Source organism: Cryptomeria japonica, chromosome 8, assembly GCF_030272615.1.
Source record: "Cryptomeria japonica chromosome 8, Sugi_1.0, whole genome shotgun sequence".
Lineage (NCBI taxonomy): Eukaryota > Viridiplantae > Streptophyta > Pinopsida > Cupressales > Cupressaceae > Cryptomeria > Cryptomeria japonica.
In genome coordinates, this window is record NC_081412.1 from 282199663 (window position 1) to 282226394 (window position 26732).

Genomic DNA, 26732 nt, shown 5'->3' on the forward strand with positions numbered 1-26732 from the left:
AATTATTGAAACAATTAGTAAGAAGCAAATCTGAACCTTATTAACGGGCTTCCCTTCTGGTCCAGTCTGTTTGGTAACAAGAATTTGTCCAAGCATCTTCCCTGCAAATAATATTAAAAGATCATGTGTTAAATGTGAGCATTAACCCTTCAAGAATGTACTCGGCCAAAGAGATACTTCCAAATCTAAGTATTTCTAAAGGCAGAACAAAGATAGGAACAATAAAGACCAGTTTTACAGGATATAAGAACACGCATCCAGAAAACTACATAAAGTACCAACTAAAATAACTAAAGCCCATTAATTACCTGAGGATAGAAGCTCAGCCTTCAAAATTATCGTTTAAAATAATTCAAAATATAAAAACTAAAGCCTGGATTTCATATAACCTTAGTAGCAAAAAAATATTTCTGAGGATTGACTCGGCAAACCAAAAGAAATCTCTTCAATAAATCTGGAAAATATGGAAAATAAATAAATGCTGAAAAACTCGTAGAAATAGAAGAAAAAAACCTTTTTCTTTTTAATTTCATGCCAAATAAAGGAAAAAACGCTCCTTTTCCATCCAGCACAGCACAAAACAAATCTGTTTTTTGGGTTTTAAATAACCAAGCGTGCAAATAAGGTCAAGGGTCAGTGGCCCTTGCACTATCCCTGTCACCATGAAGGGTGGGACAAAGAGAACGAGCCCCTGCCACCAAGACCAAATTAAGGCCATTGACACCACATGGACCTTCATGAGACATACCATTTTCATGATTTTATTGTTTTAACCAAGCTCTAAACCCTTCAAAAAGACATGGCTGTCAAAGCAAGGAACAGATATTCACTAAAGATTGAGTGTTCTTGAATGTGCCCTAATCAATCCAAGGCTTAATTATTTTAGCAAAACACAAATCTGCAACATAAAAATGAGGTTTTGATGAAATTTTCAAAAAGTAAGTAATTTACAAAACCCAATTCATTTGCGATTAAACTGGCCTCAGGGACCATGCATCCAATCAGAGGAAAACACCACAGCTTTGGAAATTGTGCTAGTGATTAGAGAAAATTCAAAATAATTATCAATCTGATTCAGATCAGATCACCGACCAGGCCGAGCAGCGATTAATGATGTGAGTACTTATTTTGTTATTCTACTAGCATTGTAACATTGTTGTAATAAGAAAGGAGCGTACTCCTCTAGCTTGCTGTCCATGAAACAAAAGCATCAGACAAATCTATCTATAGAGCCTGTTATGGAATCTTTTTTCTGGTTGCTCTTAAATATTGAGACATAAATACAAAACATTACATATTTTAATTCTAAGATTTTGGTTTTCTTTCTTACAATAGGATTTGTGATGTGAGTACTAATTGCACCACTCCTTAAAAAATGGACTGCAACCCCATCTAATAAAAACAAAAATATCATTAAAACCTTCCATGGAATCTTATGTGTAGATATAATTATTTTGAGCAGGTCAGGCTCAGGGGACAAACCTAATTTCCACCCAGACACCAAATAACAAAAAACTGAAATTTTTACTAATATTCTACAATTCTCAAATTACAATTATTAATATTGCTTATTTACAAGCTTTTCAACATCTTATTCACAATTTTTTGATGGGCAGTTGTGATGGAAATACCCCAAATCTTCAAAAGCTAGCCCTCTAAATTGTCTCATCCTCGAAGTACTTCTGTGCTTTTGGATGCAAGTAAAATCAGAGTTTGTTTGAGGCCATTCACACAAGGAAGCACAATAAGTTGACTTTGCAATACCTCAATGACATAGGATTTATGCAATAGAACCTTAGGCTTTGCAAAATAGAGGCAGATGACACATCTACACAAGAGCTTATAAACTAGGATGATATTAATCCCTACAGCAACTGATCGTGCAAGATGAGGAGAAGCCCATGTTCACAAGGATGATATCATTGTGTTTGAGAGGTAAACCATGGAGGGTGTGTTTACAACAAAAGAAAAAGTGGTTGGATTGAATGACATCATGCTCGATAATATCACACATGAGGCAAAGGAGGAGCCAATGCCATGTAGTAGCAAGGTCAAGCCACAGCCTTCTACGCAGAGCAAGGAGCCACAAATAAGTACGAGAAAAAACCCTCTGCCCAATTTCTCACAAAAGAATGGAAGCAAAAATTGCAAATCTTCTAATTTGTTACTTTCATGGCTATGCAAATCATGATGATGATTTTCAAAGACAATGGAATTTTATATTCAAATCTAATAGGAAGTACTTCCCCAACATTTTAAAGACTTGTTTGATACATTTTGTTAAAAAAATTTGGCATAAATTTGTGCTGTTTTAAAAAATTAAGTATTTTATTTTAAGTTGCCAAGTTTTTGCTAAGTCAAAAAAAAATGGTTCTACTGAGTTCAAGCATGCACACTGTAGTGGTAAGAATATGACTATGACACTTAAGGAAACTTGCAAAACAAAACAAACATGAAGAAAATAGTTTTTTGGTTGATGCAAGATTGCTCTGACACCTTGGATGCTCCTGCATCATAATCTAAAACAATGTAAATACTCCTTGCATTTTCTGGTTTCCAATTATGGATAAACCAGAAAAAAAAAAATACACAAAATCCAGTTCATAAACAGTGTCCTCAACTCCGGGTCTAAGACCAAACAACAGATCAAGGCAACGAAGTGGAGATTAGCACGAAAAAATAAAAGAGAATAAAAACATTATCAATGTCCACACCTGACCACTGTGCACACAATGCAACACTTATCATATAAAGTCTCTATAATCTGCATGTAGTAAATCCTAAAATTAAACAGCAATTTCCTTGTGTATGTATCCCTATCTTTTCAAAATTTTACACCAAATCCTATAAACAACCAAGAAGCTGTCTATGGGGTTACTAATATGTCACATACAATGTCTTAAGGCAAAGCCTAAGATATCTCAAAGAATTCTTGACCACAACTCTTTAAAAAAAAAGAAAAATATCAAGTCTTGTGGTGTAATAAAGGAGTTGGTGAGTTTCAAAGCACCAACCAGGGTTCAATTCTTGTAATCAGCAGAATTGGGATTTTGAAATATGGATGATTAAGTCATTTCTGGCAGAAAGGTACCTGTAAGCTTAATCAGGTAAGCAATAGCATTTTGTGCATAGAATGCAGCCTGTAGTGGGCATGGTTCTTACAACCAAAGAAAACAAAAACAAATATGAAAGAACTAATATAAAACAATGACAACTTACACAAAGGTCAGAATGAATGTATCCTAATCGCATAAAAGAGTGTGTAATTAATACTGACGTATATAGTGTATCAAACAAGTAATTAAATATTATGTCCAAACTTGTTCAATGTTTATTAGAAAAACAAATGCCGAAATCATTTATTTACATTTTTATTAGAAAAACGACTGCTGAAATCAATAATTTACTTAAACATTGCATTGCCAACAGATATATAATACAGAAAATATGCTTATCCTTACTAAGGCAAGAACAGAATAGAACAAAAACTCCTGGATTTTTTCATTTTTGTCATTCAAATTACATTGAGATAAAAGCTGAAACTAATGTAAGTACAACAGTAGCTTTTATTTGTTAAAAAGTAAAACAAGACACTATATTTACCTGCAACATCCTCTGCTTTCTCAGTTTTAACAATATGAACACCGCCTTTAAATCCATTCTTAAATGTTCCCAATCCTCGACCACCAGCAAGAACTTGACTTTTGATAACAACCTGCATGAGTGTTTATTATGAGAGTGAGAGAGAGAGAGAGAGAGAGAGAGATTTAAATTTAGTCTCTTCAGCTTAGAACAATGATAGCAATAGACCACCACAATAGGGAGCATGAAAGATAACATCTATAAAGTTGTGCTTCACATAACTATAATGCAAGAGAAAAAAACTCTTGAACTTTTACATATGCTCTTTCAATAATGATTGCGGCATTGATCTATTTTAAAAGCCATTACTCTAGAAGCTGAAACATGAAACCCAGGAGGTAACTCTAACCATGCAGATTCAAGAGAAGCTACAGAAAGGATTCTCTTTCAAGCATAATGTTACAATCTTCAGTAATGCAAGATCGAAACGAACTCATAAAGAAAAAAGAATTACATATTTGACAGATAACTATAATAGATCAATGGGGCTCCAAAATGCAATCAGTAGACATTCACATGAATCCAAAAAGAGCCTACAAGATTTTAGCTAGAGCCAAACCATAAGCACGACAGTAAAAGAGACTACCTAACAAAGGGGTTGAATATAAAACAGATGAATCCTGAACATGTCAAGAAAATAAAAGAGGATACAAGCCTAAGCCTAAAACAGTTTCCAAATGAACAGGTTACCATGCTTCTCTATCACCACTACACATGAATTCTTTGGTAGGTTAGCTTTAAAACAAAGGGATTCAAATGAACATTCATTCAGCAGCCAACCCTTTCAAAGATTAAGTCTGTCTCAGACTCTCAACACTCCCCAAATTGAAGACAACCAAATTGATACAAATGAGCTAGGCACATGCAGGTCAAAAGTTCAAATCAAACTTCCCAATCAAAAAAATTCAACAATTAATAAGAGAACACCTTCCCTATAAAGAAAATGTTGTTAACCACCATCCCTTGGCAGAAGATTATTCACCAAAAGAGTGAAAATCACAAAGAACAATGAGGATGAAGAACGTGTTCATACAGTCTCTTCACAACAAAAGTTTTCATGTGTTAGAAGAATGAATGAATAGACTTTTAGAGTTTTGGATGGCACACAATTCACTGTGTGCATGCCTGAGTTTATTATTGTTTGGGGGAAGTTATATTGGCAGTTGTAATTTAATTGTAAACTAACTTCAAGATATAACTAATGTGATGTTATTACATCATTTAACGTAAGCAATAAATTCCTATGTTTACAAAGTCTAGTACCAAGAGACAACTCCAACTTTGTCCCAAAATTTGACAACAAAAATATACATAGAGATTTAGTCAGTAAATCAGCAAATTGTCCCTAAGATGTGCAATAGTGAGCATAAGATAAGTATATTAATGTCCATAAGTGACCAAATATAGGTCAAGGTAACTGAAGAATACATCGGTTTACAATAGAATCTTCTAAGAAGGGAACATCCTAGGAAAGCATGATGGAAATGTTGTCATTGATGTCAAAGGAATTAGATGTCTTTGATGTCAAAGATGTAAGAAGACAATTAGTACTGTCAAAGGTGATGATTTATATAATTGGATAGCTGTGATTTATATGAAGAAGACATCAAGAAGGCATCTCCATGATCAGATTACTGATCAGTATTGAAGATGAACTCCATATAGAAGATGTAGGTATACAGTGATCAGAGCATAGTGACTGAGAATATATACTGTATATTCTGATATATAATACTGTACATACACAGCAAGACATGACTACAACAACAAATGGCTACAGAATACATATATGTTTATATACAGCAGCATAAAGGCCAACGGTCACTAAACCATGGAACAAGTCACAAAGACTACTTACATGAGACAGTGATCCATACATATGAAACTGATCTGCATTACAGTGATCGGTACACAGAGATAACAGACAGTGATGTAAGCAAAGGAGCATGCCATTAACATATGTAGCAATATTCTATGATTGGATTCATGAAACCGTGAATAGTGATGGAAGAAAAGTGAGGATTTGTTATACATGACGAATCTGATAATGAAGAAAGGGTCGATTATAATAATGATCCCATTTAGAATGCGGCTATTATCACTGATATGACAGAAAGGGTGGAAAGTATAGAACGGCGACTATGATTGGTATATGAACAGTGATTCATATATTAAGAAGACAATGTGTTATGATGCACAGCAAACTATACTATCGTGATTTGAAGAAAAATAACAATATAAAACAGATTTTTGGTGGCAGATTGTAAGGGCTTCATCAAAATGCTGACAGTGATTCGTATATATAAATCTGGAAATAACCATTAAGAAAGAAGCAATGAATATGGTTATTAATGCAGTGATTAGTAATAAGGCAGCGATTCCATTCTATGGACAACTTTATCCATGTTCTATGTTTGACAAAGTCGCCTAAAATTGAAAAGTAAAGGCAGCGACTTGATAAATAAAAGATGGCGACTTCATCATCAATATGGCCTACTTAGTGATCAGACCGACTTCATCCATGAATGAGGGTATTAGATGCGTTTAATAAGAAACAATCAATATACTCAAGTCCTTGATTGTATGCAGTGAACAGCGATGTGAATGATAAAGAATGAATTGAGAGCAACTAATGGATATGTTTACATGGTGAAAGTATACAATACGTCACACAGTCAGTTTGGATTGAATTCTATGCTGGCCAATTAACAAAAACTGATTGGTAATTCGTAAAGCTACAATCAGGAAGTGTTTGTGAACAAGTTTTAAATGCAGCATATTAAGTGGCGGAAAGTTTATCGACTTGGGTATAAGGGTATGTGAAAGCGCTTGAAGACAGCCGATTCATATTAAGCCTTTGATGTAATTGACTTAAAAAAAATGCACAGCGACTTTACTATTGAAGACAAATTGACTCATAGAAAGCAGCAGGTTTAATGAAAGAGTGAAAACGACTTTCAAAGACTTTATTTTCACTGATAGATACACAGGCAGATAATCAGGGTCAAGTAAAATACAGCAAATGATTATGTTAAAAGAAAATAAACTAAGTTAACTATAACGTATTGAAAAAACGTATAACTATTACAAGTATCGAAGATAATCTATGGACCGATACTCATAATTTTTAGACAATGTTTAACACATCAAAGTAACCCTAACCGTTAACTATCAAATAATCAGCAAAAGGTTGTATTTCTAATTGGAGATGGATTACATGGCTGGTAAGTAAATTATTAATTTGACTAAACTATTAGTCATAACTCTTATTCATAAAGGTATGACACTTCATGTAGGAAGAGAAGTGATTTATTTCGGAGAGATGTGTCTCCTATAAAGCGGTGACTATAGAAGACATCACTATGGGATATCCTTCGAATGTATATATATAAGGAAGATAAAAATCTTCAGGTGTGTTTTTTTATTGGTACGAGTGAGTGTAGAATGTATGCTGAATAAGTGGTGAGTGTAATAAAAAGAAAAATTCTGAGAAAAGAGTGTGGATATGATGTTGAAGAAATATTTCTGAATTCTGAGATATTAACTCTGAAAATAAAGAATTCATAGAAATGTGTGATGATATAATGCTGTTGTAAAGATAAAGTTATTGCAGAGATAATGAAGGGAAAATCTGGGTGTCTGAAAAGGAAGATTTTGTGAAAAGAAGAATATGTTGTGAGAAAAAATTCATGTGGCATATGTGTGCTGATTTGATGTGATTATTATATCAGTTTAGGGGCAGTAATGCTGTCATTCTATAGCAGATTTCGAAGTGAAGATTGTGGCCATTTTGGTGGCAGATTTTTATCAGACTATAGCAGATTTGTTCAGACAAATGAGACAGATTTAAGCAGACTTGTGAAGCAGATTCAAGCAGATATATGAAGCAGACTTAGAGTAGATTTGAGAGCAGATTTATGAAGTTTATAGGAGATCATTATGAGGAGATTTTTTATCATTATATGATCAGTCTATAGCTGAGTTGATAAGGAAACATTATCAGATTTGTGGAGAAAAATAGTATCCATCATCCGTTGTTATAGCAACATTGTAAAGGTGGAAAATCAGATTTGGGAGTTGGTGCTCACAAACAGAGTTAGGGGTTGGTGCCTCTAGTAGGTCGGTGCCTACATAAATTGTAAAAGAAGAAATACATAAAAGCATTGATTTACCATGGTTTTCTCCCATAAGGGTTTCCACATATATATCTTGTGTTCTATTTGTATTCATATTAGTTAGATTACATATGAATGTTGGTGTACAATGAATATGTTAATGAGATAAGTTATATACTTGTGATTGAAGTTGAAAAAGTTTAAATTGGTTGTTATGCTGATTCACCACCCCCCGGACCTCTCAGTATAACCGTGTGCTCTTCAAAGCAAACAAAAGAGAACATGTTGGGCCTAGAGGGACTCCCTATAGGGATTTGTGTTGAAAGGTCACAGCCTTCCAAAGATAAAGGGCCACGCACTATTGGTCTGGATATTTGAAGAAAGTAGATAAAGTGTTAAATAAGTTTCAATATATGCACTGGCATCTTCCCTAGACCACATAATAAATGGGATGTGGGAAAATGAAGTGTTCCTAGCCTCTAACTTCTAAATGAAGGCAAAGACAAAAAATGCATCCCCTCAACTCATTGCTAGTGAGAGCACACCCTAAACTGGGCAATGAGAGCACAACATATGATATCATCCAATACTTGTAGGAAATCTTCTCCATAAAAAGGCCTAGGACAAGTAGCTCAAGGGGAGAGGTCCAAGAAACCCAATGTACAATTTATAGGTATCCTCTTTCATAGCTTTAGTGATGACCACCTTCATGAGTAGTTGACGATTGATAAGAAGCATCCAAGGAGTACAAAAATATACCATCAATAGAGATATCAATAGATAGGAGAGAGCTATTCTCAAAATACCAACAATGTCAATGTTTAGTGGGGTCCATTAATACAATTCTCTCCAAAGAGCTAAGTGGGGGGTTATCTCACAATCTTATATAAAACCTCCCATGGATCTAAGTCGTTGGATGTAGAAAGTAAGCTTGTAGATAGTCCCAAGGAATAAAGTTTGAGCGGCAAACATGACTTAAATGATGCATTAAGGAACAGTCTATATGCAATAGGTCATGTGTTGCATCATGAGAGTCTAGACCCTATCAATACAAGCCCAATTAATATTTCCCAAACTTGGTCCCTAAACCTCAACACATATAAAATATAGGTTTGATGATTGTATTATCAGAAGGCATACCTTTGACGAGATATCCTTGACGTGGATCCAAAAAAATTTCCGAGACAAAGGCATAATTGAGTGGCAAGTTTCATACTAAAGTATGGGCCAAAAAATGGAACTACCAAGTAGATGTATATTGCTATGATCTCTGATGGTTTCCTTTTGTAGAAGAATTGGAATCTAGAAAGAAAATGTTTGAAGATGTTGAAAATCACAACCTTAGTTTTACTAAGATTGATCACAAGTTGGCAAAGCTCATATAAACATGCAAGTGCATCAAGTTCATGGTAGTGAGGATGACGATAATGCAATTCACTACCAGAAAGAGAAAGATCATCAATGCCAACTAATTGCATAATGTAGTGATGAACCTCAATGTGCTTAGTGCAAATATGATCAGCTAGCTTTGTCAATAACTTCACAACTGCCTAATAGTCACAAAAACATGGATTTGATGTAGTCTAGAGAAAAGCAAATAAATCAATACTCAATACAACCATGTTGCCTCTAAACCAACATTCACAAATGTGTTGTACTCAAGTGGAAGATAAAGCTACAGTGCACTAAAGCTTGTTTTGCCATGAAACAACTATTAAGCTGAAAAAAAAATATAGCCAATAACTGGTCTTTGAGTATCAATTGCACTAGCCCAATATGAATTTGTATATTTTGTCAACTTGGAACCATCTATCCTCTAATACAGAATGCCAAGGTCAAAAGTACCTTTAACCTATTGTAACCATGATTTGTTGCTTGTCAATTAAAAAAATATTTGATTGAGCTTAAAAATGATAGAGATAACTTAATAAAAATTAAAGATCCAATCATCTAGATGTATGATATATCAAATTGCCCACCAATTTGTGCAAAATGACTAATGATAAATGATCATAAGCCAGTAACTTTGGTCTGACCTCTATAGATGTAGGAAATGATTCCAATCAACCATAGAAAACCATTCCAAAAGATTGGTAGCATACTTAACATAAACCATGAAAATAAAATGTCATTTTGCCAAAACTTCAAACTTAAGCAAAACTACATGAGGCCTAAATCTATCATGTCAAGAGCAGAACAAAAATAAAATTTCACATATTGCAATGATGTAGCCCTGCTACCTATGATGGCACAATTATCAACCTACACAATAAGAAATACAATGTCATCACCATCACTTTTGACATTTAGAAAATTTAATCAACTAGACTTCATCTAAATCCAAAATATTGAAGATGTTGTTCAATTTTTATATACAAGGCTTGCTGAATCCACTTAAGCACAAAAAATTAGAAGCCAACAAACCAAATAATCACTACCAAGTACACGAAATCTTTCAAATTGCACCATGTAAACCCCCTTATCTAAATCCCCATTGAAGATGGTGCTGCTATAACACATTTAATACGCCTTCCAACCAAATTTGGCTACCTGGAGAGAATCAACTTAAATGTGACCATATGTGCTATAACAACTATGATTTTCCATCAAGGCATCACATTCAACCTGCATGGGAAGCCTCCCATTCCACTTTACCTTTCATTTTTGCATATCATTGTGATTCAAGCACATTGAAAAGTTTAAAGAAATCAAATTTCACATGTTAAAATACAATGGCCCTAGTACCTATGATGGTAAAATTATCAGCATAGACAACAAGAATTACAATGACATCACCATCACTTTTGACATAGAGAATCAAATCAAATAGACTTCATCTGTGTCCAAATTCTTAAAGATGTTGATCAGTTTTTGTATACTAGGCTTGTTGAATCTACTTAAGCACAAAGATTTAGAAGCCAACAAACCAAATGATCACTACCAAGCACTTGAAATCTTTCAAATTGCACCAAGTAAACCTCCTCGTCTAAATGCCCATTCAAGAAGGTGCTCTTATAACCCATTTAATAGACATTCCAACCAAATTTGGCTGCCATGGTGAGTATCAATGATGATTTTTCATCAAGGTATCACATTCAAGCTGCATTGCAGCATCCCACACAAGTATTCCTTTCATTATTTGCATATTGTTGTGATTCAAGTACATTGCAAAGGTCTAAAGAGAGAGCAAAATGAACATGATCATTTGAAACAACAATCTATTTTCCCATTCACCAAGGTCATGGTTGTATTTTGTTATTGTAGGAGAAAGTTACTGTGGTGTTGTAACTTACAATAAGTTACCTTTTAGACATAACTAATGTTATGTTATTGCATCATTAATATGCATCACCTAACATAAGCAATGAATGGCTGTGTACAAAGTATAGTATAGAATTTCACTATATCTCATAATATGAAGCACAACAATAACAAAAAAAGTTATACAAAAGTACGACAAAATTTCTAAGTACAAGCAATCAAGTTGTGTATCCAGTCAAACTTGGTGTTTGACAAGGGTAGTTATGCCAAAGTTGTGACCAAATTGCCTTGAGTATACATGGAAAAATTCATACAAAATTGCCAACACACAACACATAGCATAACAATATTCTTAAATAAGTCAGCAATCAGACCTTGTATAAAGGACAAACATTGTGTTCCTCATCAATATCATTCTTGGAGACATACAGACGTGTTGCTAAAACTGCGAAAATCCGCCTTCAATTTTGTGCTAAAGAAGTTAAGTCTTAAACTGAAAAGTAGGTAAAGGCACCATTGCCAAATCTTATGCTCAGCCTCAGCAATTCAACAAAATCAGCCTTCAATCAGCACCATAAAAGCAACAAACTCACAGCCATCTTTGGGCAAAAGAACTAAGTCCTTTGGCTTCTACAAGTCATCAATATGACAAATGCCTAGCACGACAGATTTTTATTGCAAAAGAACAGAATCATCCCTCAACATGAAACAAAGCTAAACCCTACATAACATCAAATCTTAAATGTCTGTAGCACACAATAAACAAGGAAATCCTTTAACATCAAACCCAAAAGCAGAAAGCCTGTGCCTTTTCTTTCACAAGCACAGGTCGCCACTCCCCACTCTCTAATTTTAATATTTGGACAGGTCTCCATCTCAATATGGACACTAAAGGCCATAAGAACATGACTTTTGCTAAACTTAAAAGCCCAAGCTTGGGACAACACCACATCCATAGCATTATGCTACTGGTTATCCAAAACATGGAAAAGGCACAAAAATTTTATGAAAAGCCAAATCTGAACCATGTTACGAACAGCTGCTACTTTGGCATACATGGACTTACAAATAAATACCAGCAATAAACAGATCACAATTTAAAACAAATAACGTTTATTCATTGCTAAGATAAGATGACATCCATCACTTCATATTGTCCATATATGTATGATGAAAGGGTTTGTGCCTTTTCTTTCACAAGCACAGGTCGCCACTCCCCACTCTCTAATTTTGAACTTTGGACAGGTCTCCATTTTAATATGGACACTAAAGTCAATAAGAACATGACTTATGCTAACCTTAAAAGCCCAAGCTTGGGACAACACCACATCCATTGCGTTATACTATTGGTTATCCAAAACATGGAAGAGGTGCAAAATTTTTATGAAAAGTCAAATCTGACCCATGTTATTAACAGCTGTTACTTTGGCGTACAAGGACTTACAAATAAATACAAGCAATAAACAGATCACAATTTAAAATAAATAACATTTATTCATTGCTAAGATAAGATAACTTCCATCACTTCATATAGTCCATATATGTATGATCAAAGGGTTATTACCAGTAGCATAATCTAAAAAAGTTTTTGATCAAAACAGCAAATTCTCCAAGGACCTGTTTTGCTGTCTCAACTACCCTCCCCACTAAATGAAATAGCCAGTCACTGGACTAGCTAAACTTGTTCCATAAGGCAGAATGTGCTTGCTGAGTTTCCATAAACTCTTGCAGTAGTTCTCATTCACAAATTAAGCCAAATCAAAATCTTCATTGCAAGAATACCTATGAGGCACATAAGGTGTACCTGTTTTGGCTATCTTAGCAAAAATGGAAAGCTATTTGAAAAAAAAAAATTGGCAATGGCATCATCTGTCTCCCCTCTGTCCTGTGCACTGAACATATACTTGATTGCACGCATGAGCTACTCACAAAACCCTACTCTTTGGTCGTGTTCATGCACCAAATTGTCTGATAAATGTGTCCACAGCATGATCATGACAATGGGAAGCCTAAGCAGTGTTTTCTTGTGCTCAAAAAACCCCCAGTATCAAACCAGCTCCCCTATTCTAACACTCCCTAATCAAAGGATGGATGGAAAAAGAATTGTACAGTAAATGCAAATAAAGGGTCGTGTATCAGAGTGATATATAATTACTCCCAAAACCAGACAATATGCCCCAAATGGATAGAAACTTAACCATTCAACAATAAAATAGCTTATAGCTAATGGAAACTTAACCATACAACAATAAAATAGCTTATAGCTAATGCAAGAGCTAAGAATCACACATAAAACTCAAGACTGAAGACAAAATAAAAGTCACACAATCTCTTATTAAATGCTTCTGAAATACAAATTAGCTAAGGTCTTCAAAACTCAAAAAGCTTGTTGAACACAAAAAAATAAAACAGCTACCTAGACAAGACATATCACATTAGGAGCAACCTCTACAAATTTAAGATACTTTGCTTATTTACTTACATTGCAAACAAATCTAGGCCACTAAAAGGACCTTCAAAATTTATCCTAATCATCCTTCTCATCTAAGTCACAGAGTTCACATTTTATCATAGAAAATGAAAATCCAGCAGATCTCAAAAAAACCCTTCAAATTCATCCATACTTATTTTTGGGGCAATTTTTTTAAATAAAAAATTCTCCACTGGCAAAGCCACATCTGCAGTCAAGTGGTGACAACCATCACTCAGTTGCTACTTTTTAACAACTTGAATACTTGACTACTACTCTTGAACAACAAAGTCATTTGTGAAACAGATAGGGAACCATTTGATGAAAGATGCAACCAAGATGAGTATGTGCAACTGTGGATCCATGAAAAGATGACACTGACAATACATTCGCACACACCATATGCATTGCATTGATCTATTGGTGCTGACCCACTTTCATCAACCCAAATGTACATTCACAATTGCCCCCTCCTGTCCAAAACAAACTACACCTCTTCTGTTTCAATTTGCAGACTTAATGTAAATATGAAGAACGACATTGAAAGAGATTCGTACAAACAAGAAGATCATCTTTTGATCTAGCAACTACGGAAGATTACTAAAATGGTCTCCAATCCCCTATTCATCATACAAGTATCACATACTATCATTATAAAGGAGTGACATCTGCTTGCTGAAGACGTTAGGCATGCTAAGCATAATAGAGCATATGAGACCTACAAGCCTTAACTCAGACAGAAAATTTTCTTTATGTTTTAAATTTAGCCTTTATGTTTTAATTTTTGGATTAAAAATGTTCTTTAACATCTATGTTACTGGTTCTGGTATAGATCCTGGTTTGAGTTCGTGGATCCAGCAAAAAATGTGTGGGTTTGGGTTTGTTTTGGGTTCATCCGTACAAAAAAATGTAAAAATCATATATATAATATATATACCTAAAAGCACCAAGATTAGAATATCACATAACATCATATAAACAACAAAACCACCATAAACTTGAATTTCAATTAAAACATAAATAATAAATATTAGAACATATTCATTGTTCTAACTTCAAGTTCAGTATTAAAATAATAATAATATGAAGTTCAACAATTAGTTTTGAAGATTAGATGAACAGCAAGCAATGTCAATGCCATTGCCACTTGCACTAAAAATGTGTTGGTTGTCGGACTCCTCAGGTGCACTATGTTGGGAAGTGGAAGTATCCAAGTCAGTATGCTCTGACTCTATATGCCAAAAGTTTGTGTACCCTTCCTTGTAGTCATCTTGTTTGTGAGCAAAGAGATGAGAGTTTGAATGCACAAATACTGATCTCACTACTCTTTTTGAGTGCAATCTATTGCCCTTTACTAAGTGGATGAAAGAATATGTGTTCCAAATCCTCTCAGAAGCAGATGTACTCGTAATACATGAAGACAAAATAAAGAAATAGAGATATATATTATAAAAATATAGAAAAATTAAAAACTATAAATGAAAGTTGAAATTCTAAAGATTAAAAAATAAAAGTTTATTAAACTTACTTATGATAAAACTTTGATTGCAAAGTGTTGCAAGTGTTAAAATTGTTGCTCATGGAAGTACCACCAACTATGAGCATCCTTCTTAAACTTATCACAAAGAGCATCAATACTTTGACCATTTGAATGTACAAAATCAATGACCTTGCTCGTGACTACAATTTGCATATCGAGATTAGGGAAGGGTCTACAAAATGTTACCTTGTATCCTTCAACAACTTCAAAATCTATATATGGGGCAACCCTTATTGGCATAGAAGGAATCTTAACACGAGTATTTTGTACTCAATGTAATGGCAAGATGTAGTGAGGTAGTCATTGTGTTCCCTCTTTCATCAATAATTGTATGAACTTATTTGAAGAAATTTTCTTTTGCTCTTTCACATCTATGATGCTCTTCAAATCCTCAATCATTGAACCGATGTCATTACATATCTCTCCCAAAAAAGGCTTGTTCATGTCAATATAACGAATAATGCTCAAAATGAGCTCAATGAAACCAAGAAGATACTCCACACAATCCCACCAAGAGCCATCGAGAATCATACATTTAATATTTGTTGCTCAATGAAACTAAGAAGATACTCCACACCATAGTTGAAAAACTCGGCAATGACTCGGCAAGCCCAAAAATTTTTTAAAACTCGGGAAAAAACTCAGCAATAACTCGGTAACTTTATCGAACAATTGAAAATACAGTCATATAATCATATTACATTTTTATTTTTGCTCAAAACCAAGATAAAAACCTTGGTGCATCCTGTCTCATGGCCAAAAAATAGAAGTTGCGAATCAAATTTGTAATTCCTAACGAGTTTTTCTCGAGAAATAGGGTTTAACCCACGAGATTTCGCGAGTATTTCCTCAAAAACGCTGCATGTTTTTATAGAAACTCAGAGCCGAGTTTAATGGTGAGTGACTCGGCTAGGGTTTTGACGCGCGAGTACTCACGAGTTTTTGAAAAACCCGCAGAGTTTTTCATCTATGCTCCACACAATCCAACCAAGAGCCATCGAGGATCATACATTTAATATTTGTTGCCCTCCCACTGTTGCTTTGCCTCCGTATGGACCAATTTTGGCTAATCACCATGCTAGAAAGTGTCTCTCAAACTTCACAAGTTGTCTCAAGAAAATTGTGTTAGAGGCATATTAGGTCTCAACAACCCATTTGAAAAAAAAAAATAGAATAATTCAAAACAAACTTTAAAGAAGTAGAATAAGCAATCCAATTATGAACATATAAAATTTCATACAACTTAACTTACCTCCAATAATTCCGATTTTAAAAATGATCTATAAATGCCTTAAGAAATGTGGTGATTGGTGATAAACCAGAGAAACGAAAATCGCCCGAAATCGCCCAAACTCGGCGAGTCCGAGTCCGAGTCAGGCCAAACGAGTCCCAGGGGCTCGGACTCGGACTCGGCCGAGTCTGGAGAGTAAACTCGCCGGACTCGGCCGAGTCTGGAGAGTAAACTCGCCAGACTCGCTGAGTTGGCGATTTTGGCTCAAAATCGCCAGACTCGCCGAGTCCTGAGCCCCAGACTCGGCTACTGGCTGGGTTAATAAAATGACAAAAAAAAAACATTTTAAAAAGTAATAAGTTTTTTTGGAAGGGCGAAATTTGACATTTTGGTCTCTCCGTCAGGATTATTTTATGGAATATAACATTTAACTGTCAGGATGTTTGAGAGTGGTTTCGGGCCTCCAGGAGTTATATTGCAAAATCTAGTTTTTGGAGGATTCTTCAGTTTTCCAGACTTAGTCAAATTTCAGGATCAGGACATTCCAGACTTAGCCAAATTTCAGGGCATTTGAAGATCAGGATGACATTCCAGACTTTATCACTCACCAACTTGACCTAGCTCGGACCTTCAAGAATGATACTCACCAAGCAAGACCCAATTAGCAACAAGTGCAAAACCAGGCCCTAAGGAAGACTCTCAAAGAAACCCTAATTCAGACTTGTAATAAGTTTTTTTGGCCTCGCGGGGCGCTGCCCCTCGACCTCGCCCTGTATCGCGACAGGAAGCGCGCAAGGGGCGCTGCCCCTTGACCCCACCTTGGGGGCGCTGCCCCCAAACCCCCGTCGAAAAATATGGGGGAAACTGTGTCGATAGAAGTAGAGAAAATTTAACCTCCGAGTCTGACATTGATTGGATCGACCAGGTAGATATAGAGGTTGAGACTGTAGCCATGGCAGAGGAGGAGCGGAGAGCACGAGCACAGACAGGAGATTCAGAGGCAGATAGTGACACGGATGTTCCTAATGTTGGTGAGCATGGCATGGTGTCACGGGGAGCGGCTATGGCAGTCGAATCATCCAGGAACTACCTTAGACGCCTTCGCAGGGGGCTGGGGCCGGATGGTGCAGGCTCCTCTGAGCCATAGACTTGTAGTTGTATTTACCTTTGGTATTTGTATGAAACATTTGATGATGATCATATGATGACATGGATTTTTTATTCCATGAGTTTTGTAATATTGTATACATTTGACAATATTTATATATCTATGTTTGTTATTTTCTTCAGCTACAATTTGCGTTTATGCTTATGTGATTGATGTATACTTGTGTATGTAATCAAATGAGCCGAGTTTGATGATGTTATTGTGTCTTTAAGGTGTATTCAATAAAGGGTGCATGAAACAAGTTTTAAATCTTAAAAAATCTCTAAATTTTTTGAGTTTTTCACTTTCCCGAGTCTGGAGCCGAGTCTGACGCCGAGTCCCGAGTCCGAGTCCGATTTGGCCTTGCCGAGTCCGAGCCGAGTCTGAGTTTCGTTTCTTTGTGATAAACATTTGGACGTCCTCAACCTCTACATACCAATGAAGCAATAGTCTGCAAAAAATCGCGATTATACCTGATTAATCCTGAATCCTAGAGCTAGCCGATTTATTCCCCAAAAAAATCATTGACCAAGTGTTGATCCAATTTTCAAAGATTTTTTGCATTTATATCACGTTCAAAATCAGAGTCAATGTGGAATCAACGTTGAAAAAGCTTGTTATTTTGTCCATTTTCGGGGGGTTATCATTCCCCACGCTTGTTCAAACCCACGAGCTCAACAACCCAACAAAGGTAGAAAGCCCATGAGCTCAATGGCCCAGTAGGGGTTTGAACCTTGGTGGCTACCTCACCAATGGAGTTTTTCTACCACAACACTAAACAATCAAAGACATATTTCATATATGTAGATATAGATATATGATTTTTAATTTTTAATTGATATAGTTAATTTTTGCTCAAACAAAGACATACAATTCATAATGTGAACAATATATCTAAAGTGCTCCACAAAATAAATCTGAATGACAACAAACAAGCTTACATAGTTGTAATAAAAGACCCTCCAACACACAATCATTAAAATTTGTCTCTACCTAAAATAGTAGTTGCAAGCTAGGTATTGCCAAAACCAGTGGCTTGCTAATCTTTTACTTCAGCTAAACAAATGCCTTTTGTTGAATTCTACCACATATAAAAGACTTACCAATTGCCATCAAGGAATATAAAGCATTGCAACTATGGAATATGATTTGATAGGCTTTCTCAAATATTGAACTACCCCTAGAAAACTCCTTGCCTCAATCACAATGAAAGTCTTGGACCACTTCAAAATGGCTTCCACTTTTACTAAACTCCTAATGATTGTTGGATCTCTGTCTGATAAATTTTGATCTCAGCTACTTCATAGACTTGGCTAATCTTTGATTTCAGACTTAGACAACTATTTGGTGTATTTGGTGACTACCCTTTTAAAAAGTTAAATGAATATTTGCCTATGTAATCAGCAATATGAATATAAACAACAAAAATCTATTTTCTACAATTCATGGGTTAAACTCCTTGTCTCAATCACAATGAAAATCTTGGATCACTTCAAAATGGCTTCCACTTTTACTAAATTCCTAGCAATAGTTGGATCTTTGTCTGATAGATTTTGATCTCAGCTACTTCATAGACTTCGCTAATACCCCTAGAAAACCCCTTGCCTCAATCACAATGAAAATCTTGGATCACTTCAAAATGGCTTCCACTTTTACTAAATTCCTAACAATAGTTGGATCTCAGTCTGATAAATTTTGATCTTAGCTACTTCATAGACTTAGCTAATCTTTGATCTCGGACTTAGACAACTATTTGGTGTATTTGGTGACTGCCCTTTTAAAAAGTTAAATAAATATTTGCCTATGTAATCAACAACATAATTATAAACAACAAAATCTATTTTCTACAATTCATAGATTAAACTCTATTTTATTTACTCTCAATATCTCTATGCTATGGAAATACCCTTGAGTTTTTTTAAAAAAGTAGTTTGTGTCTATTTTTCTACAAATTTTTACGATTTTTTAAAATCCAATTTCTTACCCATTTTTTCAGAAAATCTTATACTTTTGGTTTGCCGATTTTTTCCCCAAATGATTTTTGTTACTATGATAAAAAGCATTGTAATTGTGGAATATGATTTGATAAGCTTTCTAAAATACTGAATTAACCCTACAAAACTCCTTGCCCCAATCACAATGGAATTCTTGGATCACTTCAAAATGACTTTTACTTTTACTATTTGTCTGTTAACTTTTGATCTCAGTTACTTCATAGACTTAGTTAATACTTAGACAACTATTTGGTGTATTTGGTGACTGCCCTCTTAAAAAGTTAACTGATTATTTGCCTATGTAATCAGTAATATGAATATAAACAACAAAAAATTATTTTCTACAATTCACAAGTTAAACTCTATTTTATTTGCGCTTTATATCTCTATGCTATGGAAATGCCCTGAAATTACTTTAAAAAATGGTTTTTGTCCCTTTTTCTACAATTTTTATGTTTTTTTTAAATCCAAAATTTTCCCGATTTTTTGCCGATTTTTTCAAAAAATCTTATACTTTTGGTTTGCCGATTTTTTCCCTAAACGATTTTTGCTACTATGCTACATACAACTCTTTGATCCAATCAATTGCATTCCCAATATTTTGTAGCATAATATTGAGAGAGTGGACCACACAAGGTGTCTAAAAGATGTATGAATAGCATTCCCAACCAACAACCAAGCAGCTTTAGAAGTCTCTATGCTGTATGTTATGACTTCAACAATATTACGAGGTCCCACTTCCTCCATAGCTACGATGAGAATATCAGCAATAAATTGACCATCATTCACCTACCCCTCACTATTCACGACTCTTGAAAACATTTCCCCTTTAGGGGACACTATATGACATTGATCAAGGGTCATTTTTTCGCATCTTTTCACCTCTCCAGAACAATGGAGACCCCTATCTCAACCCATGAATCCCTTATGGGCTTTAATGAACCTTCTACGAGATTGACCTCTTTTTCCAATAAGGTGACATGCACCTTATCATAACTTAAGCTCTTGACCCCTTTGGAGCTAAAACCAATCATATCATATCAGCATACTTCCATAGAGTAGACCTCGAATCTACTTTGAATTTAGGTCAAGCTATGGAGCTAGAACTAACTTCCAATTGATTCCTATGTCAAGATATTTTATAAACAACATATTCAAAACAAAAAATAGATATATAAAACCTAGTTCCTTTGGAAAATAAAATAAACTTAAAAGAAGCAAAAAGTTTGTTTCATGTTTGCAAAACAAAAACAGAGAAAACAAATTTAAAAAACTTACCTCTTTGCAAAAATATTCTTCTACGGTCTTCTTGGCAACCAATGGGCACTTCTAAATACATAGGAATGACAATGGCATCATTGTAGGACTTTCAAAGATCAATCTTCAACTACCGTTGTTGATTCAACAAGCATAAATGAATGTTCAACCTCTTGGAATGATATTTGTTTTTTGCAATAGAAATGAGCTAAAATGAACTTGTTTTTTGGTGACTTTTAGTGAAATTAGGCCACCTAAGTCAAAATCAAAGCAAAAAAAAAAAAAAAATTAAATTAAAAAAGCAAAGGACAGATGGGTTTGCCTAGGTTCCCTTGAATTCATCCCGAGTTCACCCCAACTGAATCGAATGTCTTCACACAGAATTCTGTATAAATCCACAAGTAAACCAAACCAGATCATAGATCAAGTTTGAACCAAACCTAGATTCAGCCAATCTGCAAGCGGGTCTGCAACAAGATTTAATGTTTATAACTTTATGAACTATTGTTATATATATTATAGAGGTTCAATTTTAATATTTTTAATATTAAATATGGTATATTAAAATAGAAGTACAAATAGCAGTCATTTAATCAGGAACTTTTTTAAAATTTTATCACTTGAGGAACTTGTTTCAAATTTCTTCTTCGTTGAACTCGAACACAAACATTAACCTTGTGACAGCTTCTCATCAATATTCCACATCTGCTTACGAAAACACTTTTTGCTAAGATAAAAGGCATGCAAGCCCCAAAATACTAAAGTTAAGGCTTTCTTAAATGTCTTTAATCACTGGCTTACCAATTTATTCACAAAGGAATACTCTCATTCTTTTCCGAACAAAGGAAAAAATCATTTTCTTTTCAACTCTCTTACTCAAGTAAAATATTTCTCTTTTAGCTTTAAACCCTTTTTACTTAAGCCAAGTCTTTTGCCTTAAATAAGAAAGTGTCTAATCAATAAAAATCCCTTAAAAAATATCATGATAATAAAAATCAAATGCACACACAAATATGAACATAGCACTGTCTAATCAATCAGAAGTGTGCCTTCCGACACCAAATACTTAAGCCAAGTAAATTACCTTATGAGATTTGAACTTTTAAAAAACATCAACTCTACCAATAAACTACATTACAAATGCATATTCGCAAGCACACAAAACATTTGACATAATTAAATTTGAAGGAAGCAAATGTGCAAAATAACCATTTAATAGACCCCGAGGAATTTGACACATATTTATGTCACAAGAAAGTGTGAAGGCCTCTGGTATGCTATTAACAAGTAGCATAAATACAACCTATACGTTCCTATTATGCCTTTAGGGAATGCTATGAAGTGGATGTGTACAAATCCAAATAGTGATAAAGCAAATATTAGCAATCATAGTCAAAACAGTGCACTCAAACCCACACAGATCATGCTGTTTTTCATAGTATTTTGATCACCATAATAGAAACATAATTAGTATTATTTCTAAACTACTGTAAAAACAAGCATAGAAAGGTCACACGTGACAAATGAAAACAAGAAACTAGTTTAAGACATCATTATAATCACTTAAAGACTCCAGTCCATTCACATTTATGTAGGTAATTTGCTACGCAAAAGTATATACAAGGTGAAAGATGGCTATAACAGGAACAAAAGCTGCTAACTTTCAAGGCATACAAGTGCATTTCATGCTCAGCACATTTCACTCATTCCAAAAGGAAATTTACCAATTCTCTGCAATGGACTTAATGAATCATCTATATCATACCTCCTCCTCTCCAGGAAAAGTATCTTTGATGGCCTGCTTCACTTCTGCAACTGAAGATACAGCCACACCTTTTGGTACATTCACTCCATATTTGCTCATTAAATTCGCACCCTGTTGACAAATCCCAAAAAAAAGGTAAATGTTTAGTGATACAAGTTCAATGCGTTAATCATGAATATACAACATAACCAATTAAATAGTGAAGACTTTCATGAAACAAGATTGAGCTAACTTATCATGTTAAAGGACAAAAGTTTTATCTCCATATATTGTTGTCCACCAATTACACTTCATATGTGTGTGTGCGTGTAAGTGTGCATGTGCATGGGAGCACCCATACAAACATATGCATGTATTTTTGAATCTTCTATAGTTCCTTATAAATTCAGTACAAGCAACAGAATTAATGTTCAGTTTATATTAAAATAATTACATTTAGTTTTAATATAAGTAAAACTTTTTTGTGAGTTGATTGCATACCATAGCATTTTCCTTTGAGTGTCGATATTTTTTCCAAAACCTGTTATGCTCTTTCATTCTATTCAGTTCTACTTCCAATTTCTATGGAGAGCAATAATGCATGTGTGAACGTTTCATATGGGAAACTGCAGATTACTTCCCTTTAACCCCACAATGCAATGAACAAAAAATAAAAATTTAGTCAAGGAAACATGGGTTCTAGCATAAACCCAGAAATTGAAGGTTCAACATATTTTTCTGCAAGATTATTTTATTTACAATATGCCAGAATGAAAAAAGTAAAATAATAAAACCTAAATCTATTGCCATGGTACTAATTTATAGCTGTATGGCATATGTTGATCACACAATCACCAGAAAAGATCCAACTACAAAACTTAACACGGTATCAACAATCACCATACCCTGTAATATCGGCATTTCTTTGTTGAATAAATGACTTTCCTATTTAGAAACATCCAAACATTATGGTTGTCAAAAGGTAAGATCCACAAACAAAGAATGTCCCATGACTCCTTTTTATTCAATGTTTCGTACTATGATAACTTGTTAAAAAAGGAAAAAGTTACTAAGTCACAATGTCCTCTATGTCCTGACTCCAACAGCATACAGCTTTACTACTTGAACTGGAAAGATTTCAAGAGTAAAATGCATGCTTTGAATGACACAACGGCAAAGTGGTAGCACCCATTGATATTATCAAAACAACAATGCTCCCAGAACACAATTCCAAGCTAAACAAATGCCTGAACATAGCAGTTGGCAGCTGGGAACAGCGAAAAGACAGAGAACTATGGTAACTTGTTAAAAAAGGAAAAAGTTATTAAGTCACAATGTCCTCTATGTCCTGACTCCAACAACATACAGCTTTACTACTTGAACTGGAAAGATTTCAAGAGTAAAATGCATGCTTTGAATGACACAACGGCAAAGTGGTAGCACCTATTGGCATTATCAAAACAACAATGTTCCCAGAACACAATTCCAACCTGAACAAATGCCTGAAGGTAGCAGTTGGCAGCTGGGAACAGCAACCGAGGGAGAAATCATATTCCTTAACTCAAGAAACACCCAAAAAGGGCTGGGGAAAGCCACAAGAATTTTTAGTTTTTTATTTTCCTTTCCTCACAATGTTGTTTTACTTAGTGTAGGAATCTGTGAGACCCACAGAGAACAAGTAACTATTTAAATAAGAGAGAACTTACATTTTTATTATTGTTTTTTAATCCACACCGCACCAAATCTAATAAAGGTAAAAACTAAAAAGGGAAAAAGATAACCAAGACCTCTGCTTTCAGACTATATAATATTCCTAAAACAAAACTAAGATATTCTTCTACCATTGGAGTTATTTTCCTTTTTAGTGGAGCTATCTTATCTTTAAACTATATTTTGAATTTCTTTCCTGCTACGTTTGCAGAGGAGGCACAGTAAGTAGTGAATAAGTTATAGTAGTGATATGTTGTAGTAATTGTTGTTTGTAACTAGGGTTATGTATGGGTTCAGATTGCCTTAAGGCAACATCCGAACCCCCTTTAGGTCCGGGCCCTATCCTAGGGTAACGTGACTCTAATATATGCCCAGCCCAATCCTAAACACACGCCACCTAATTAAATTAGCACCAAAAACCAAAGGAGGCCGACTTGCAATCAAGGATTTCAATGTGTATAAATAAGAGACATTTGCAAGTCAATAATCATCAAGTTTGAATCTCATACAAATGCGAATTAGCTTTGCTGTGCGAATTCTTCAAGAAGGGTGCGAACTTAACTTCAAGGAAGAGTGCGAACCTATCCAGATTGGTGTGAAATTGTCCAAGAGGACATAGTGGATTTTGATGCAAGTTTTGAAGCATGCAAAGGGACAGATCTGATATGTGAAGATCAGATTCAAGCTAAGTATTGTACTTATGATTTAGAGGAGAATATATAATCTGACCTGTGGGTCTTTCATGCTGGGTTTTTCCTCCTTGGAGGTTTTCCCAGGGTATGCTTGTTTGTCTACTGTTTTATTTCTGATTTATGTTGGCTTATTAAATACTGCAAATCTGATTACAATCTAGGGCATAATTAATTTATGTTGGCTTATTAAAATACTGCAAATCTGATTACAACCTAGGGCATAATCAATTATATAAATCTAATTAACATACCTAGGGTTTAAAATTACATGGTATCAGAGCCAAGGTTATTCTAACCCTCAGTTTTCAGTAAGATATTACCTTCAGGTTGCTATTCGTCTTTTATTAAGATAATGACAGGGGTGAAGTTAGCAGGCATCATCGGGTCCTCATCAAGGAGTCATTCTTTAATTCATTGTGGAGATTCGCGTGATAAACAAAAAAGGAGGTGTCTTCTCACAAATGACACGAACTCTTGAGAAGAAGAACAACCTCTCATCATTTGAGGTAGGATATAAGACACCATTCCAGCGTGCAAGGAGACATAATAAGATTCAGATTTCTACATCTCTCTCAGCAGAATTGTGTTGAACTCCAGTGATATCGTTTCCTGTACACATACATCTAATTGATGACCATTTCTGCATAAGGGTATCTGTATATTTCTGCATATTCATTATATTGTATTCTGTATATTTTAATTGAATACTGCCGCTCTGGATATCCATGTTAAACAGTATATTATGTTCATACCTGCTAAAATAAATCTGAATTATGAGATATTACTGATGGTATTCTAAGTATTAATTTTATGATAGAGGAAGAGAAGTGACAGTTAGAGGAAAACGGTGATGGGGTCACCTTCTAGGCATGCCACCTCATGGTATAAGATCAGGGAGTCCCATGAGGCCAAAGGGGTACGGAGGGTGCTGCCTTTGGGCCTATGAAGGATGGACTTCCAGGGCACCCTACTGTGACAGCCCTCCTACTCTTCATCATAATGAATTGATGTGTAAATCATGAGGCATAGGACAAGGATGGCATGATTAGGGAAAATGGTGATAGGATACCTCACTGGATTCTCCACCTCAGATGGTATGGTAGATTTATTTGCTACTAGTCATGCAACTGCTATTTTGTATTACTAACAAAATCAGTTGTATACCCACCAATCTTCAAACCCTAGCTAACTGTGCTAAGGCACATCAAGAGGAGATTGTGAATTATGGCTTTTGAAGATAGACTGCAAAGATAGTTTATTTTGGGGAAGCTTTCAGTTCCAATGTCAATGTTATCTAAACATCAACAGGTGTATTTTCCTTTATTCTTTGTTAACTTTGTGATGAGAGACTTTATGATAATTGAAGATTAAGTATTCCTGTTGAATAACTTTGTCAATCTGTTTACATAGGGTTTCATTTGCTTTTGTGTTTACTTAGTTTTGTAAAACCCTTGTTGGGTTGTGTGAAAGGAAAAAGATATTCTCCTTGATTTAACCCGTATTGGGCCAATCATGTTGTGAGGTTCCCTGTGACAGGTGTTTATCCTTGTAGGTCTGCAAGCAAGTTTGTGCCTGTGTTATCCCAAGTTAACATACTTATTGCATTTGAGCTCATGTCATTAAATGTTTGGCAAATGCAGTTTTATTATGTGTCAGTTATCTGTTAAAATAACTGCATGACAGATTGCTTTCAGTTAATTGGTTATGATAATGCTCCTTCCTACATAGTAGAAGTTAGAATGTATTGTTCATTTCTTAGGACTTTTCTATCGATAACATTTATTGGCAATCTTGCTGTGTAATCTCTTGATGGAATTTATCCCCATCTTATCTCAACAATTGTGCTATGGGTCCACCTTATTGAAAGATAGATGGACAGGATCCTTGAGATTAACATAAAAGATTGATTGTGCAGAAGTTAAGGAGGAG

The 26732-nt window shown here is 34.9% G+C and overlaps 1 protein-coding gene across 1 annotated transcript in view; it reads right to left on the reverse strand.

Annotated features, from left to right (window-relative positions):
* LOC131035867 (succinate--CoA ligase [ADP-forming] subunit beta, mitochondrial) overlaps positions 1-26732 on the reverse strand; it is a 111902-nt gene that overhangs the window by 58213 nt on the left and 26957 nt on the right. Inside the window, exons 2-4 of the mRNA XM_057967616.2 lie at positions 22423-22533; positions 3604-3715; positions 37-101 (exon numbers count right to left, since the gene is read on the reverse strand). Of these exons, the coding sequence (XP_057823599.2) occupies positions 37-101; positions 3604-3715; positions 22423-22533 (288 nt within the window). The remainder of the gene's footprint in view (positions 1-36; positions 102-3603; positions 3716-22422; positions 22534-26732) is intronic.